Below are 18613 nucleotides of genomic sequence, written 5' to 3'. Positions count from 1 at the left end.
TTTTTTAACTATTTATTTGTATGATACAGCTGCAAATAAGTATTTGAACACCTGTCTATCAGCTAGAATTCTGACTCTCAAAGACCTGTTAGTCTGCCTTCAAAATGTCCACCTCCACTCCATTTATTATCCTAAATTAGATGCACCTGTTTGAGGTCGTTAGCTGCATAAAGACACCTGTCCACCCCATACAATCAGTAAGAATCCAACTACTAACATGGCCAAGACCAAAGAGCTGTCCAAAGACACTAGAGACAAAATTGTACACCTCCGCAAGGCTGGAAAGGGCTACGGGGAAATTGCCAAGCAGCTTGGTGAAAAAAGGTCCACTGTTGGAGCAATCATTAGAAAATGGAAGAAGCTAAACATGACTGTCAATCTCCCTTGGACTGGGGCTCCATGCAAGATCTCACCTCGTGGGGTCTCAATGATCCTAAGAAAGGTGAGAAATCCCCCTGATAACACTGAAACAGGAATCCTGTCCCTGTGTAGTGCTCTGGCATATGTTTCCCCTATTTGTTGTAGAGGGGGCAGGTTGAAAGTATTTCTTCATTCACTTTACGTGGAACTGGTAAAGATTAATTGGTGAAGAGTTCATGTGATTTGAGCTGATACATCTGATTTGACTACTTATTGCACAGTGCTGCCTCCTGGTGAACGCCAGAATACACAGTTCTGATGAGAAATGTAACCAAATCAACCCCTCGCCACCTAATGGTGCAGTTCGTGTCAAAACATCACACTCCTTTCAAAGTAATAACTGGGGGTGCGAACTACGGGAGAGCCAGGGGGAGCTTAGCCTTCCCCTAAATAAGACATCAGCTCCCCTGAAAGCATGATTTGTGATATTTTGGGGGGGTCTCTAAAACATTGACATCATGCTTTATTAACAAATTAATTTCTGTATTTTTCATCATGGATCACGCAGAGGGAACGATCACTGACCGTCCGCAGCGTGCCGGTCGCTCCGCAATATCCTGTCCCTGTACGCTCCACCGCCCCACTCCTTCTCTCTGCGCTCCCAGCGCTCTGTGAACGGTTCGTGATCGTTCCCTCTGGCTGGATAAATATTACGCGTAATCCATGCACCACTGCAGCTGGAGGCTCCCCGCAGCGCCACGCAACTTTCTAAAGTCTTCCCTCTCACGTCAAAAAGAAAGGTCAGGTCGCAAACACAGCTGTAGTGTGAAGCGTAATTGTAGCAAAATGGCTTCATATAATAATAATAATAATAATAATAATAATAATAATAAGACAAACATGCCTGATACTTTCACAGTCAGCCCCCGGCCGACATGCTTGCAGCTATTAATGATTCAGCAGTAAGAATCACAGTCTGCCCTCCTTCATCCCTCCTGCTCCACCTACAGCACCTGCTCTTCCAGTCACATCCGGTTACAAATCCCTACAGCTAAAGCATCGCTAGGTCGCTCTGCCTTTCAGTTCGCCGCGCCCAACGATTGGAACCACCTACAAAATCACTCGGGTCACCACTGCCTCTTTTAAAGGCACATTTCACTCACTCATTCACAGACACCTGTAACCGCTTCATGTGATGTGATTCATGGTTTTGTAACGTCGCCTATCTGCTGTCTTGATCTATTCATTTAACTACCGTGCCATGTCTACTCTCTGTAGATTAGCGTACGTCTTAGTTTGTTAGTGTTTCTTGTTGTCTGTTATTTTTTATTCTTTTATTTAGTTTTTGTTTCGTTTCTTTGTCTATTGTGAATAAATGATCCATTAATCGGCTAAGAAATCATAGAAAAACAGAACTTGCCTTAGAATTGCCAGGATTTTAAAATTTCCTTCAGCATGACAGTAATAGTTTTCTGTACATTGATGGGTACACTGCAAACAGGAGCTGCTAACAGCTAATTCAGCAGACTTTAAATTGACAATAGCAATAACGCCTGTAAGTCACAACTGTGGGAACCACTTCCCTCGCTGCCCTCAGCCCACGTGATGTAGTATAGTTCCAGGTAACATAAGCATGTACTAATTGTGAGTTTATTTTAATACATCATCTCTCTCTAGTCGCTGTCAGAGACTCGGCAGGAGGTGAGCCGTAAGGAGCGCTCGCTGAGGATTCTGGGTAAGCACCTGTCGGTGGTTCAGAGGGAGAGGAAGCAGCTGGAAGAGAGACTGCAGCGAGTCGAGGACGAGCTGAGAGACGCCACCAGGTAACGCACAGCTTTTCTTGTTCTCTTATAGGACTTTATTTCATTTCAGGGGATTAAAACTTCTCGCCTGACGTGTCCTCTTCCTCTGAGCCGTAGAGCTCAGTTATTGTTAAAAACTATTAAAAACCCATGCTCACACTAGAACACCACATGTGGATTCATCCGCCGCTGAAAATAGTCCCCTTCAAATGAACCATTTCCTCCTGTTTGTTTAAAAAGTACAAAAGTTCAGTACTTCAATCTCACAGCAACAATAAATAACACACAATTTACAATGTCTGCTCCTTTTTAGTTTGATTAATCTGCAGTCTTCTTTATTTGATTATTCTTTATTTTCCAGACGTAAAGACTGTCTGATCAGCGCCATGAAGGCTGCAGAGACGAGCTACAAGGAGGTGAAGACGCACAAATACATAGACAGAGACACATTTACAGTGGCTATAGAGAGAAATATATATTTACAGAAGTCACACACGTTTACGTGTCTGGTGACACGACGCTCTGTTGTCTTCAGCTCAGAGAAAGCCTCGTCCAATCACGACACTCCCTGTCAGCTCAGCCCCACCCCCTGCCATTACCCAGGGAACACCTGGAGCTGAGTGGAGCGGAGAGCATCATCGGAGCTCCGGAGGTGGCAGCGTGCCAGGTAACAGAAAAAGAAGACTTCCTGTCTGTCTTTCTCCGTCATTTACGTTCCTTCCTGTTTTAACTCTATCTCTCTCTGCGCAGAGTCTTCTCTCCACCTTCTCTCAGCTTTATCACACCTGCAGCTCCAGGATTGATTGGCTGGAACAGGAAGTCTCCGCCCACCGCTGTCACGTGACGGCGCTGCGCAGTGAGCTGCAGGACGCCTGCCTCCGTGACAACCTGGCCTACCTCCCGGTGAGGCCCTCGCTCCTTTTTATACGTTTATCATTTAATTATAGATCCAATATCTGGAAAATGAATTCCCATAATCAGTCAAGTCAAATATTTTTCAGCTTCTTCAGTGTTATTTTATGGTCTGGAAAATTGTGGTGGACATTTCCTGCCATTTATTTGATTCATGGATTAATAAAAAAAATAAATGCCAAGTTCATCAATGATTAAAACAGCCATCACAGCTCCCGTAGAGATTAAACAAATAATAAAATAAATGAATTGGTTATTTGAAACTGAAAAGACAAAATATTAGTGTTAGCCCTGTTGCCACTGGTATTTGCACCTTGTTGGTCATTTACATGTTGTTGTTGTTGTTGTTGTTGTTTTTATCAACAACTGTGCCTCTGATTGGTTAGTACTCGTTGCCTCCGTGGGTTAGGGTTGGTTAAGGTTAGAATATAGCCAATCAGAGGCAGAGCTGTTGTCAGTCAAATGAGAGTTGTCGAAACTCCGGCAGAAAAAAATACGGCAATCAAACATGGCTGTTGCCAAACTCCTTTAGTCCAAGTGATGCTGCTAAAGCCTCCCTCACAAAAATAGAACTGTTATGACTAAATTAATTTAAATATATTGTTACTCAAAATACTGGAAGCCTGTAAAATTTCCAGCTTTACGACTTGTGGAAGAGCACCTGAATGCACCGTTTGTCCCATACCTCTCTCCCCTTCAAATGTTTATTAAAATGCAAAGTCTTTGCGAGTTAAATACATTTAAGTGTCAAATAGATGAAGAACTATATTCATGTTGCTCAAATTCAACCGGACATTTTCCAATTCAAATTGCTGAAACTGAAGACGTTAAATTCAAGCTACCAATGATGATCAGTTGAGCCTGAGTGGAACCGATCAGTTTAAGTTCTGTCAGTCGAGTTTAAAAAAAAAATTACCTTCTGTAAATTTCAAAACAAAGACATCAAGATAAAATATTTCAGTGCTGTAAATGCATTAACATTAATTATTCAGTAATGATTTCAGTTTCACAGTTTGGTTTTCTTCTTCTACGTTTTCTCTGAAGCTTAATAAGTATGTAGCTCAGTAACTATGTATTCTAACGAGCTATTGATTTAAGCTAACATTTAATCAGAACATTATAATCAGGGATATGTTTCCTAGATTTGTTGTAGGGATTAAAATAAGAAAAACAAAATGATACATGCACGTAAACAAGTAAAATATTCAAAGAAGTCTATGGCGTGTGCTTTTAAATCATATAACAGCAAGATTAACCTCATAAAAAATGCAGCATAACAAATACGGTAATCTTTATTTTGCATCGTTTGTCAGAAAGAAAACTAATTTCACTTTGTTTCAGGTGGCGGAGTTTCCTGAAACCTTTCCGATCGCTGATGTGGAAACCCCTCGACCTGTTCCGCTCTCTGATTTGTCAAAGGAGCCATCAGTCAGTTTAAGGACCGCCCCCTCCCAGACAAATCCCGCCCCCTCATCGCCCCTCTCCAAAACCCCCAGGGTCAAAACGAAGGAGAAGAAAGCTGTGAAGAAGAACAGAGGAGGAAAAGTGAGAAGATAGACAGACAGAGACCACCGACTTCCTGCTGTAGTTTTACCTGTTCACGTGACGACATGTAGCATGAACACAACACTCAAACAGTCCTGCAGATCCTAATTATCCAGACAGTTAAAGTCTGGAGAGAATATTTGGGAATATTTATCAGGATTTGGAAGTGCTCAATTTTTGAAAGTCAGTGAAAAGTCGTGGGATTTTTGTGTGTTGAGGTCATGGAAAGTCCTGGAAAGACGTGACGTCTTCCCTCAGCAAGTGTCCAGACAATCAAAACTGTTGCATCGGCTGCATTACAATCAGACTTTTTCAATATGGTGGTTTGTGTTTCTGTTTCACATGCGCACAGCCGGTTGATGACAAACGAGTGAAGGCCATATGGCTGTGTGAGTGTGAGAGAGACACACCAGCAGCTGGTTACTGTATGAGTTGGTTTTAACCTCCAGTAAAATATCTGCTCTGCTCTCGTACTCGTAAACTTGGACTTTGTTTTTGAAGTTTGTTTCAGAATTTTTCATTTGAAGGAAAAACACCAAAGATGATGTTTGGCCCATCCATGTAACCGCAGCATCTCTGGTTTGATTCCATCTCTAAACGTTCACTCTTCTGAAGTGTAACGATGCTGAGTAAGTAGTAGCCAGGTACGCAGGGTCTGAAGTTCGACTGACATCACAAACCTTTAAAAGAAATCTGCTCCTATACCGTCAAACTGTAACAGAGGCTGTGTTACTGAGAGGTGTTTCTAATATTTTGTCCACCCTATTTATACGGTACAAACTCTTCAATATACGACAGAAACCTAAACACAGCACTGCAAACAAGTTTCAACAAAAACCGAACACTTTAGCCCTTTAGTACCGAATCACATCTGGATCTAATGTGGACGTGAGACACTTGAAATGAAATGGAAATGTGGATGAACAAAGTGAGAAAAGTTTCCAACCAGAAGAAGAAAAACACGACAAACACTTTACTGCTGCTGTGTCAGCACTGTGTGTGTGTGTGTGTGTGGCCCTCAGGCTGTGTCAGTTTTAGCCTCTGTGGATTTCTATTAAAGTGTGAACCAAAAAACGTCCTTACCCTCACACACCCTCAGGCTCTGTGTGTGTGTGTGTGTGTTTAGACGTCTTAATACATAGCGACTTAATCTGCTGTCACAGACACAGACGGAGTTGTGCTGATTCAGCCAATCATCACTCCTTCTCCTTCTCCTCCTTCCCTTCACATCACAGTTCAAACTGCATCTTTTTCTCAGTATTTGCGCCACTTCACACACACACACTAGAAAACTACATTTTCCCCGACATGTAGTTATAAATATAAACAGCTGGTGTCGGGTTTCACACAAGAGTTTCATGTGATAAAACCTTCCTAAATCTATTTCAGTTAAACCGTCTGCACAACCGAGTTGTTGCCTTCGACACATTTCCTGTGTTTCGGTTGTCCGAGGGATGAAACTGATGTACAGGAAGTAATCGATCAAACAACATTCATCTGACAAAAGGTATTTTAAGTAAAATGCAGCGAGAAAAGAAAACAAGCAGTGGTTGATGTGTCAAGACAAGTACACATTTTTAGGTTAATAATTAGGTTAATAATTATTAGATAATAAATTAACTTCTTTCAAACTTCTTGCAAAATCTCCATTGAAGTCCAAACAAAAAAAGTCCTCGTGCAAAACAGTTGTCCTTTTACGTAAATTATAACGTATTCTATAACGTCGTCGTCGTTATTGCAAACCAAAGAACATACAATCTGTTTATAGATATGATCGGCTCTTTCATCATCCTTACTTTCAGTTATTTCTTGTTTTCTTTTTTTCCACGGCCGCTGTTTGTGTTAGCGTAGCCGTCAGTGTTTTAGTTTTCTTATTTTTTAAGATGCTTAATTTGTCATGGAAGAGAGTGAAAGGAAACATGAAGCGAGGGAGGACACAACCATAATTTACTGATGTGGATCTTCAGGACTTTTGAATGTTTATTGGACCTTATAGCTCCAAACTTGGAATTTATTTGACTCCTAGTAAAAGTTATTTTTTAAAGCTGTTTTTTGTGTGTAGTAAAATAATTTTTTCCGGTGGCAACAAGCTTTAAGAAAATGGTGGCTTGGACGGAAAACGTTTTCCTCGACAGTAACTGGTGTGACTGGCGGACAGTAGGGGCCATTAAAGCTCCTACTCTCTTTCATCATTTGTTGACTCTCCTGTCATTCGTTTTCAAAGGAGCGGCTAGCTTAGCTTAGCTTAGCATCACAGACAGGACAGCTGACTCTGGTGTTTCCATTTAGTCACACGCAGATATGACAGGTTTTATTCAACAGGAGACGTCCAGTGTTGCGGTCAGAGTTTGTCCCGCTCTCAAACGACAGATTAATTAAGTTTAATTCCTGATGAACAGGCAGCTTCTCAGATTGTACATCCTGCTGTAAGTGACAAATCTGAAGCAGGCTGAGAAGTGATGAATTCCCTCTGAGGATAAAACAGATAATCCCAAAACAAAGAGAAGCTCCAGCGCCGAGCGACACAACAGGATCACAGACTTGTGCTGCCTCTGCATTTCAAAACGACCAGCAATATACAAACTGACCGCCTTTAGTCAAATGTAGGGAAGTTAAAAGTATAATATTTTATAATATTCCCGTGGACTTGAGACCACAAAATGTCAAAAAGCAACTGAATCTTATGCTATCTTTTAAAGCACACTATCGTCACTTTGTTGCATCTGAACTGTTAAAGTGAGGGACTTTAATCCTCCGCTCACTCCTTAGGCTCTAACAGGATTAAACGGGAGTCCTTTCTTGAATCTCAGAGCTGGGCAGGGTGGTGGACACACAGGCTGAAACTTGTGTTTTTCTATCATCATCCCTTGTTTTCCAAGTTGAAAAAGAATAAAAATAAACACCAGAACATCCAAAGAAAACAAAAGTTAAGTACAAAAGGAATGAATTAAAAAATGCCAGTGTCCTGTTTTTGTTCTGGATCTCCCGTATGAATATTCACCACAGTTTTTATGTTCAAAAACTTCATGTTTCATCTCACCGAGTCCTTGTTCCTCCCTGCCTGCTGTCCTAGTTGTACCTGTGACAACACACACACACTTAAACACACACTTTCCCCAACAGCGACGGCATCGCTGCCAAGTTGGACTTGCAACAAAGAGAAACCCTCACACGAGTAATGACACAGATATAAAGGGGGTGGGATCACACACACTCACTCAGAGGGGTGGGATAAGGGACTCGAAAGAAGGGAGGATGGGAAGGAGGGGGGGAGTAGAAAGAGAGGACACACACACACTCAGACAGTCGAAGCATATGTGAGGGGACACGCTCTAAAGACCCATAAAATGCACTGTTAAATACATAATACCCACCACACACTCAGAGAGCCTTTAGTGTCATGTAAAATTCACCTCCGGGTGCCGCTGAAGTCGGCGTTTGTGGTGACAAATGACAGAAAAGCGACTGAGAGGGAAAACCAATCCCGCCAGCTGAGCGGGATCAGAAAGCTTGTTTTTAAAAGGCCGTGCTTTTTCATGTTTTAGCTCAGGATGAAAATCAGACAGACAAACGTAAAGTGAGGGTGAACTGGGAACGTTTGGCTAATGGTCGGGTTACGCTAGAACAGAAATAGTTTGTTATGTGTCTGAAAACAGGGCGGCCGTGGCTCAGGAGCTCGGTGGGTCCATCCCCGGCTCCTTCAGTCTGTACGTTGAAGTGTCCTTGGGAAAGATACTAAACCCCAATATATTCATGTATTAGTTTCTGTTTTTGATCTTACATGGTAGCATCTGTCATCAGTGTGTGAACGGGTGAATGTAATGGTGACATGTAATGTAAAGTGCTTTGAGAAGTATTTGTTGGAAGATTAGAAAGGCTTCAGTCCATTTACCATTTGACAAAGGTAAAAGTGTTGTTGTAATTTTTCCGAACGGCCACACTTGGAGGGGAGGTGAAAAGCCGGCGGTCGTAGCAAGGAGGGATACAAGACAGTATCTCATTCAAGACATTGAAAGTGATGTTTCAAGTGATTGAAATAGTTGTAACAGAAAATTTATCAAACCCTTCTTACTTTCTCATCTGCATACACCTGGCCAATCACAACAGGAAGGCGGTGGGAATGTCGGATCGCCTGTTTCAGAAAGTTACAGAAATTGCCGGACACATCTCAAAGGTGGAGGGGGAGGGGGTTACAAAGGTTGTCTGACCTTCCGGCTTTGGCCTCAAGTTTTTCATCTCTTCACTGTCTGGAGTCAATACTTCAGCATCCCATGAAAGTTTTAAGTCAGAGCAGGAATTTAAATAACTTTCCTTTACTGAAACGGCTGTTGGGAGATCTGTACCTGTTGTAGCCTCGAGCCAACAACCATAAGCGGTGAAGTGGCGTCCTGTTTACACATGAGGCAGATTGGTTTGGTGAAGAGGGAACTGAGCCTGAAAGCCAAGTTTCTGAATCAACAGTTGATTCGTGTTCCAGGTTAGTGACTGAAAGAATAAGACTAAAGATACAAGCTGCCAAAATTAGTTAGTTTTCTTGGCAGAGAGTTACTACGGTTTAGTTGTAGAGGTTAAAGAGCGCAGATATCCAGAAGGAGCTCAGAGGAGAACCATTCATCCATCCATTGTCAACCGCTTATCCTGCGTACAGGGTCGCGGGGGGCCTGGAGCAAATCCCAGCTTACATCGGGCGAAAGGCGGGGTACACCCTGGTCAGGTCGCCAGTCCATTGCAGGTCAGAGGAGAATGATGAACAGATCCAATTGATGTGGTTCAGCATCTGATCAAGATGAGTCCTGAGCACCCTCCTGAGAACATATTCAGCACATGGGGTCGACCCAGAACCTACTGGAGGGATTACAAATTCCATCTGCCGCGAAAGTGCCTGAAGAGTCTGGAGGGAGAAGCTAGGGATAAGGACTTCTGGACTATTTGACCTACCCTGCTGTCACCAAGACCTGGACAACACAGTCTCACTACCAACTCATCACAAATGGACGCTTGGTCAAGACCCTTCTGACCAAGAACCTTTATTGTTTCACATGGGAAACAAACACTGGTCTCCTGGGCCACCCATCCACTCCAACCATCTCCTCGCTCATGCTTCTTTGTAAAATATCCTACACCTACCTTTAGTGTTCATAAACAACACCACAGGTCTTCCCCCTGTGAGTTGAACTATGACGCTAAGGGGCTCCCAGTGCTTTACAAACTGAGGCCAACGGATCTTGACCATGCGTCCGTATGTGACAACTTGGGAGTGAGAAGGGGTTGACCTGGATAAGCAGCGGGAAATTAATGGATGAATGTCTTTAACAATGTGCAGACTCACATTACATGTGTTGGACTGGTTATAAGTTGATTTTGATGTCACAACCAGACCGAGTTTGACTGAGTCCTCGCAGTCCGACTGGTGTGGACAGTCAGTAGACTGAATCATACAGTATGTGGTGTTTCATGATTCTAATCGTTTGCCCTCTGATTGAGTCACTGGCCATTGTTCTCATGATTATTTGTGGATGTTTGATTGATGAGGATTTTTGGGAAAGCCATTGGACTGCATTCTTGTCTCATTTTGGTAAATAGGCCCTGGTCACCAGTGGAGGCTGCAGCGATGATGTTCAAGGCTTCAACCATCAAAGGTGTTGGAGTTTCCTCCTGCTGCTTTGTTGTTTTCGGAGTCGAACAAACAGTGTGACCTGGTTCAGAGAGTTTAGACAAGACCGAGCCAAGAATACAGGACCAGGACACACACACATTCAAACTCAGGACAGCGAGGAGGTGGTACTGCTGCTGCGTTTCAAACACGACCCCTTTGAGAGGTTCTGGTTAGGGAAGTATGTCAACGAACGGCGGGGATCACACACACACACACACACACAAACACAAACACACACACACACACAAACACAAACACAAACACACACACACACACACACACACACACACACACACACACACACAAAAACACACACTAACAGAGCGTTAGCGTCTGATATTCTAATTAGTACGACATCAAAACAGGAAAGAGGTCCACCAGCTCCCAGCAGACACAAAGCCTGTCCAACAGCCCTACCTTCACTCTGCCTGTGTGTGTGTGTGTGCGTGCGTGTACCTCACATCAACAATATAAGAAATTTTCCAGGTCATTTCTGCTCCGGGGAGTAAAACAGTGAAGTCGTCATTTCTTGCAAATTTCACATTTCTGTCTCTTTGTTCTCTTTGACGGCAGGTTTCTTTTCCTTCAGGATCTGACTGTTGTTGCTCGGAGACACTTGAACAGGAAATGTTTTGGGAATCGAACCTGCGACAGTGTCAGCACGACACTGAAGAAAGCATCAAACCTCATCTTTCCGATCACTTATTCAGAAACTTTATCACTGAGACTATCTGTTGACTTGCCAAACATAAGATTAGATCAGATCTAAGAACAGAGGACTGCCCTGCAGATCCATATTGTAAATCCGTGACATGAAAACCAGATTAAGGCACAAAGATGTTTGGGATATTATCATTCATTTAACCTTGTGTTTTTATCTGAGTGAGTGTGGCGGCAGGCCAGGTGCCCTACTGTCACCCTGATTCAATCTGACCCTCAGGGGGGAACCTTCCTCCCAGAGGGAAGCTGTTTCCCCAGGGGACACAGGCTGATGTACGCATCAAGGACAGCTACCCAATCCCCCACTAATGGAGCTGGGCTGTGAAGTGTGTTTTAGTGGCTGTACGGGTGGAATGCAGCTTCCACATTTATCACGAGATGCCCAGTGACACAAAAAACACTTTTCACATACACAATAACTGGAAAAGGAGCAACTGTAAAACCTTAAATGCAGTTTTCTGAGCGTCAAAAACACCCAAGATTTCCCCATTTACTGTCAGAATTTGATCCATTATCATCAGGTTATCACTTAATTACTTTGTCCCATTCACGTGCGCAGGGAGCCAGCAGAAAGTTAGTTTGCTCGGACGTCAGAAGTCCGAAACACGTATGTATTTAACCGGCTCGGCTTGAGAACGACTCTACTGAGCATGCTCTATGGGCCCAAAAATGCCGAAACAAGAAGAATGTGTCGACTTCCATCTTTGAACGTGATGTCCAGTTCTTCAATTCATCCCTGCAGCTCCCTTACTTGTGTTTTTCCTCACCATTTTACACCTGCGCGTCAACTGATGCCTGTAGCACAAAGTTAACACACCAGGTAGTAGTCAACATACATTAGCCGAAGATGTGCCGACCCACGGAATCGACCAGCATCAAAACAATGGGTGCAGGTGTTTTGGTTTGTGTCAAATGCCAGCGTTGTGTCCTTTATTTTCCTCTTCTTCCTTTCTTCCTTATTACTGTACCTGTATCCTCTGATCTTTGTGGTTTGTAATGATGCTGATCTGGGACCTGAAGCTTACATTGTTACCTAGGTACAAAGGTACCTGCGCACACACACACACCATCATAATGTGGATCTGCCAAATAACAAAAGAAGGAAAAGGAGGCAAGAAACTGAACCTACACACGTTCATTACTCCTCATCCAATCACATCCATTCAGCAGAGTTACAGGGAGGAGCCAAAGGATAGAGAGCCTTGAAAAGAGGGGGAAAAAATCACTGTGTATATATATATGAGGGAGAGAGAAAAGTGAATTTTGATAGTCAAGAGATAAACAGAAACAAGAGAAGCAAATTATTTTCTGAGCAAATGAGGGAAGAAAGAAGATAAATCATCATAGAAAATAATTCAATACAGGATGAAGAAATAAAGAAGATGAACAACAAGACAAAACAAATCAGAAAGCAGAAAGGAAAATACAGAAGAGTGATGGAGAATTAACTGAAGAAGAAGAAGAGAAGGTTGTTTTTTCCTTTACAGGTCAGTGTGGTTTTATGTAAATCCCAACAATATTTAAAAAAGTTAATACAGTTTTTGATCAGTTATAAAACTTCTTATTCATTGGTCAGTATTCATAATGTAAATTGTGTACAAATTAGTTGTTATTTTAATATTCTTAAACACTGAGCTTTTAATTTTAATGCAACATTTAAATTTAATATAGTTTAATTAACTCAGCTTCCAGCAAAAAAAAACCTGCTTGAATAATGAGCTGCTCATGTTATTTATTTATCTTTTTGCGCTGCTTTGTTTTAATATTATTATAATTTTATAGTTTTTACTTCTACCTTTGTTTCTGGCTTTTATTGCCTTTTGAAACACTTGGCTTTAAAAAGTGCTAAATCTAAAACTGAGCTAAATTGTTCTATTAGTATATTGATACAACAAATAACACATAAAATATACTATTAAATATAAGAATATAAAATGTATTTAAAATATTTTAAAGAATGATAGTGTAAATGTACCTTTTTTTAACTAATAAACAAATAAAAACAATAAATATAATAAGTAACATGTTTGAATGATATCTCATATCAGTGAATATAGAACTAATGAAAAGATATTTTCTATTTAAGAAATATCAATTAGATCCTGAATAATGTTTGACAGTATTAGTAAACCAGTACTTTGTGTCTCCTATAAAGTTTTATTACAAAGATTCAGATAAGTTGAAGGTAACTGGCTGAACTGTTCAACTGTCCAATCAGAGAGAGGATCAGTTTTATTTGATCAATCAGGAGGCTGAGCTGATGTTTGTGTTCTGACTGCAGGACGGAGAGATGAGGATGACTCGAGACTCCGAGGAGGTACAGACTCTGTGTGTGTGTGTGTGTTTATAAATATGATATATATGTGTCCTATCATGGTTATGTACAAATTATAACATATGAAGAATATTTATGTGGTTATCCCGTTGACCAGTCCATCAGGTGCACAGCGTCCGGCTGCAGCTGTGTATGTTTCAAACCAGGACGCGTCCAACTCCGGTCATGTGAACGCTGTGGACACGGCTGGGTGGCACATGGTGAGACACACGCATGCAGCCTTAACCCATACACCAAACTTAACTCAGAACCTGACTGTTTTTAGGCATTTAAAGATAGCAGGTTAAAAGAGAAATGACTGTCTTTGCTGGTGTTCAAACACGTTTGCGCCCCTACAATGCAGATGTCACCAAGGTTTTTGCCACAGTGGCCTAAATAACCAATAAGCATTGTGTGTTGGAAAGACACGAAATATTCAAACAGTCATGGTTATTTGTGTTGTTGTGACCAACAGAGATAGCCGAGCTAGGACTAGAGATAGGGCTGTGAGAAAGTTTTGATTAGCAACCAACAAAACTAACACAAAACCTTTCAACTGTGGTTTCTGTAAATTGTATCTCCCATCAATATGGTCTGAATGTTGTTTTAAAGACTCCACACTGCCAGGGGTGTAATTCTGTTTAACCAAACTTTAGTTTTTCACCTGAAAAACAGTCAGTTTGGAAGTTAGAAAAACAAACAAACCAGAATCAATCTCAACCAACATATGTTAGTGGTAGTAGGGTGAAAACCCATAATCATACCATAACCGGTTCAAACCCCAGTTGTCCCGGCCTTTCTGTGTGGAGTTTGCATGTTCACCTCATGTCTACGTGGGTTTCCTCCGGGTGCTCCGGTTTCCCCCACCGTGAAAAACTTGTTATGTCCTCCAGTTAGCACCACTGACCAGTGACACTGGCTCAGATCTGGATTTGGCCCCCGGGCGCTGCTCAATGGTTGCCCACTTCTCCCTTGAGGGATGGGTTAAATGCAGGGAATGAATTCCGCTACATGTATGCGTATGTGACAATAAAGTATACCTTAACATTAAGCCTCCTGAATTCCCAATATGATCGAGGTGTAACCTTGGTGTCATGCATGGTAGCTATGGTCCTGACTAAAACTGCTCGTGTTTACTGATGCAAAACAACCAACTTCTTAAGACTTTCAAACTTAAAAAAAAAAATTAAAAATTAACTGTAGACTCTGATGGTTCATGTTGTGAATAACCTCCACAGATTGACTTTACACATCTACTTAAACGGACACACACACACACACACACTGCAGATGTGTTCAGTCGCTACAGTGACATGAAGTCAGGTGTCGCTGTCATCACATCACCAAGAGCATCTGGAGAGAGCATCTGTACACACTCCCAGTCGTGTTACCATCACTTTCGGGGACATTACGCTGACTTACGTGCATTCCCTGGAGAATTTTCCTAACCATAATCACTACTTGCCTAAACATAAACTTCCTCTACAGTGGATTAATAAAGGTATATCTTATCTAATCGTAACCATAACTTTAAACCAAGTCTTTACCCTAAAATGTAATTATTTACATTTACGGTCTCCCCATAAGGAAGGCCAATGTGACTGCGTAAACAGATGTTCCCACAACATAAGTATTACCCACCCACACACAAACACCTGTCATCCTCACTGTGTATTTGAAACTCAGTTAACTTTGATGTTGCACAAAATATTATTAAATTAATTATTTTATTTGATATATTTTTCTTTTACACAGTATGGTTTTATTAAATTATTTATTTATTATTGTATTATTCAATATTACTCTATTATAATCACAATCTAACTCAAATCATATATATATAATTATTAATTATGTTCACTTAATTTCAGACTGCTTTTTCAGATTTAATTAGAAAGTTTCTCATTTCAATGTCAAGTATTCACAGAGCCAGTAATTGTTATCATTTTTTTTTATCATATCTAATCTTAAATTCTGGACAACGTGCAAATTCAACCTTTGGTACATATTTTGACATTGAGTAGATGACAGTACAATTTATTGTCATCCTCTTCCTCTGCAGCCTTGGAGAAGCTCCAGGTTCAGGCCCAGCAGCCCTCCAGCTGCGGCCCAGTGGAGGTGGCCCTTCCTGGGCTGGTGTTCGACCTGAGCTCCCTGGTCCTATACGGAGCTCAGGCCCTTCCTGTTCGGCTAAAAATTCTGCTGGACCGTCTCTACAGTGTCCTAACCCCAGAACAGGTACGCCTGGTTGTTTATTAGGAACTTTTATAGCTTCTGCAAAAGCTTTTATTAACTAAATCTGAGAAAATATCGCGTATTAGTCTTAATATGCAGAGTCATGTTTTCGTTGTGGTTGCATAAGAGGAGCAATAGATTACATTTGATGCGTAACAAATTAAATCTTGCCCTTTTCAGGTCACCCACATACTGCACACACTGGGCTGGAGTTTGGGGGATTATGTCAGAGGGTACATGCTGCAGGTAAAAACTTCACAGTGTAAAATCGATATCTAGTGTCTGATGATGAAAAGCTGTATTTATAGTTACTGAGTGTAGAGATAATAACTGAATCTGTTATATTAGATATTGACCTTTACCTGAACGGATTGAACATTTTCATGTCATTCAACACCATTAAGTATATATTGTATGTATTATACTTCTTGTGTTTTTATCACTTGGTGTTAGACAGAAAAACTGCTTTGGTTTGAGGCAATGGTGTTAAACGTGTATCAAGCTTTGTAGGTTATCTGTTACTGAAAAAGGGACGATACCTACGCCTTTCTTCAACATGCTTCGTGTTATCTTCACTATCCGCTATCTCTGCTTGCATTAGAAACTTGTAGGAGAAAACACAAGTAGCCCAAGCTGACTGATTTGCCTGTGTGTGCGCCGTTTTCCCTATTTGAACAATCACGTCTTGCCCTTCTTTACGACAGCAGGCTTCTTACGCCGCCTGCGAGTGTGGCCACCCGAAACAGCTATAACTACTTCAGATATGTGTTGAACAAGACAAAATAGCCTTATTAGTTTCAAGCATATCCCCACCTATAGTGTTATATCAGTTAAACTATTTAACACAAATTGTGTTGATCAGGTTTGGAAAGCATTTGTTTTACATCCAAGATTCAGCTCAATGATAACAGCCTTTGATAAGTATGAAATTTCATACTGTGACGATGATCAGAATAACAGTAATTATGTCCATAAATTTGTGTTGGCTCATGTTTGACTCACAGGACCCCAATCCCAGCCACCCACTTTTTCAACCTGAGCATGCATAAAGTCAAGATCAATGTGCTTAAGATGTTTTCTTTTGGCTTTTTGTGCTCTCACATCTTGAGTTACAGATTGATTAAAATGTCACCACTATTTCTCTCCAGTACCCTGGTGGGAACGTGTTGGACCACTGGTTGATGGTGACTCCTGAAGAAGAGCTGCTCATCCTCAAACAGTTCCTTCGTTTTGGCGAGACACGCCCCATAGTCGAGCTGATGACACGTCAGTGCCTAGCAGCTGCCAATCACCTCTCTGATCCAGAGCTAATCCGACCCCCGAAGAGCTGCCAGTCCGGCATCGGCACGTTCAGCAAGCGGAACGGGGGAACGCCAGGACTTTTTAAGAACACAGGAGGAGATTCATGTTTAGAGACCGGCATCTGTTGTTTTAAGAAAAACAGTCCTGCTGACCACAACGACACTGTCCACCATTTAGAAAACTTTCCAGGTGGACAGTCTTTGCTTCTGCCTTTCCACTTCCCAAGCTCTGCCCTCCACTCTTTGGTTCCTTCCACCAAGGTGATTCTTCCAAGCACAGCTTTTCAGCAGGAAAATCATCCCAATAATTTGTCATAACTCCTACACTGAGTTTACCACAGCTTGCCACCTGTGTAGAAATGTTCTTTGAATTTGACCCGCTCCTCCTTGTGTTTCCTTTATCAGGATCTTAAGCTAACACAGTGCCTACGGAAGCTTAGTGGGACCAAACTGGCAGAGAGACAGAGGCAGGAAGACGTAAGAAGAGAGCAAGAGGATGATCCGATTTTGCAGCCCTCAAAATGTGAACCGGCTTTAAAAATTAAAGCAGACCCTGACAAGCCAAACCCGGCCCAGTCGCTACGGCATCAGATTCCCTGGTTCCACAACGACCAGGAACCTGACCTTCACAGGGGCATAGCCAAAGAGGAGAACACCTCGTCGCTCTCTCCTTCCTTGAACTCCTCACTTATCCTTACTTCTTCCTCATTCCATTCGTCCATTTACTCCTCTTCCTCCTCTCCCCCGAAGATTTCTCAGAAGTTGCAAGGCTCCTCTTCCTACCCTCTCAATCCTCTCCCATCCTTCTCCTCCTCCTTCCTCTGTCCTCTTCCTACCACCTCTTTTTCTTCCCCCCTCCATCATCTCCCATCCTCGTCTTCCTCCCTCCGTCCTATCCCCTCTTCCCTCTGCTCCCTTCCTTCTCCTTTACTCGCAGGGAGTCGAAAGGGCAGGGTCTGCTGTGGCGTTTGTGGGAAAAGCTTCTATGACAAAGGTAGGAATGTTGTGGTTTCTGTGTCTTCAAGTACAATTCAAAGTCTGCAGCACATCCAGTACTTAGAGTGAATTTATACCTTAGAGTGAATTTATTCCTTGGAGTTCCACAAGGTTCAGTTTGAGATCCTCTACAGATTTTGCGTCTTAGGGTATGTATTTCTGCATCAGTGTGGTGCAAAGAAAACAACTGAAACAACTCACAGACTCTGCGGACAGTCACAGATCGTCTGTACTGTTGGATTCAGCTGTTCTCTCGCTCATACGTGGGCCTTTAAATAAACAGAAAATATGAAACTGCCATACGTTAGATGACACACGGTGAACATGACAGCAGCGGGGCAGAAATTACTTTTAACATGAAGACGATGAAGAGATACATTTTAACGAGCTGTGTGTCCTCGTGCTGATAATGTCCTCGTGCTTGTGTGGAGACAGAAAGTAAACAGGATTTGCGGTGCTGCTGTCAGTGCTCCGGGATACTTTCGCTTCATGTGTTCATGCTGCTTCACATATTCGTGGACAGCAGTTGTGCTGCAGTGAAGCTTTTTCCAGTTCACAGAGCTCATGGAGCAGCACGTTGTTGAGTGTCTGTCTGAAATACTCCCAAACTTTAGACGATTGAAGGCGCGGTCTTGTAGCAGGAGCTTGTCCGGGGGAATCCCTGCTAAAACCGGATGTAGCGACGCTTCGACGCGTGTAATGAGAGTCAACGCATTTACGTAATCGATTACATCGACTACGTCGACAAATCGCCCCAGCCCTACTAGATATC

The 18613-nt window shown here is 42.1% G+C and overlaps 1 protein-coding gene across 2 annotated transcripts in view; it reads left to right on the top strand.

Annotated features, from left to right (window-relative positions):
- Nucleotides 1-5084, top strand: part of LOC123980569 (coiled-coil domain-containing protein 171-like) — a 17939-nt gene extending 12855 nt beyond the window's left edge. For both annotated transcript variants that reach the window (XM_046065012.1, XM_046065013.1), the window contains 5 exons: nucleotides 2038-2183; nucleotides 2524-2578; nucleotides 2698-2829; nucleotides 2913-3065; nucleotides 4416-5084. In XM_046065012.1, coding sequence (XP_045920968.1) covers nucleotides 2038-2183; nucleotides 2524-2578; nucleotides 2698-2829; nucleotides 2913-3065; nucleotides 4416-4631 — 702 coding nt within the window. In that variant the 3' untranslated portion in view covers nucleotides 4632-5084. The remainder of the gene's footprint in view (nucleotides 1-2037; nucleotides 2184-2523; nucleotides 2579-2697; nucleotides 2830-2912; nucleotides 3066-4415) is intronic.
- The last annotated feature ends 13529 nt before the right edge of the window (nucleotides 5085-18613 follow it).

The sequence above is a fragment of the Micropterus dolomieu genome, linkage group LG12, assembly GCF_021292245.1.
Source record: "Micropterus dolomieu isolate WLL.071019.BEF.003 ecotype Adirondacks linkage group LG12, ASM2129224v1, whole genome shotgun sequence".
Classification (NCBI taxonomy): Eukaryota; Metazoa; Chordata; class Actinopteri; order Centrarchiformes; family Centrarchidae; genus Micropterus; species Micropterus dolomieu.
The sequence above is the reverse complement of the archived record's forward strand: the minus strand, read 5'-3'. Positions and strand labels throughout refer to the sequence as shown.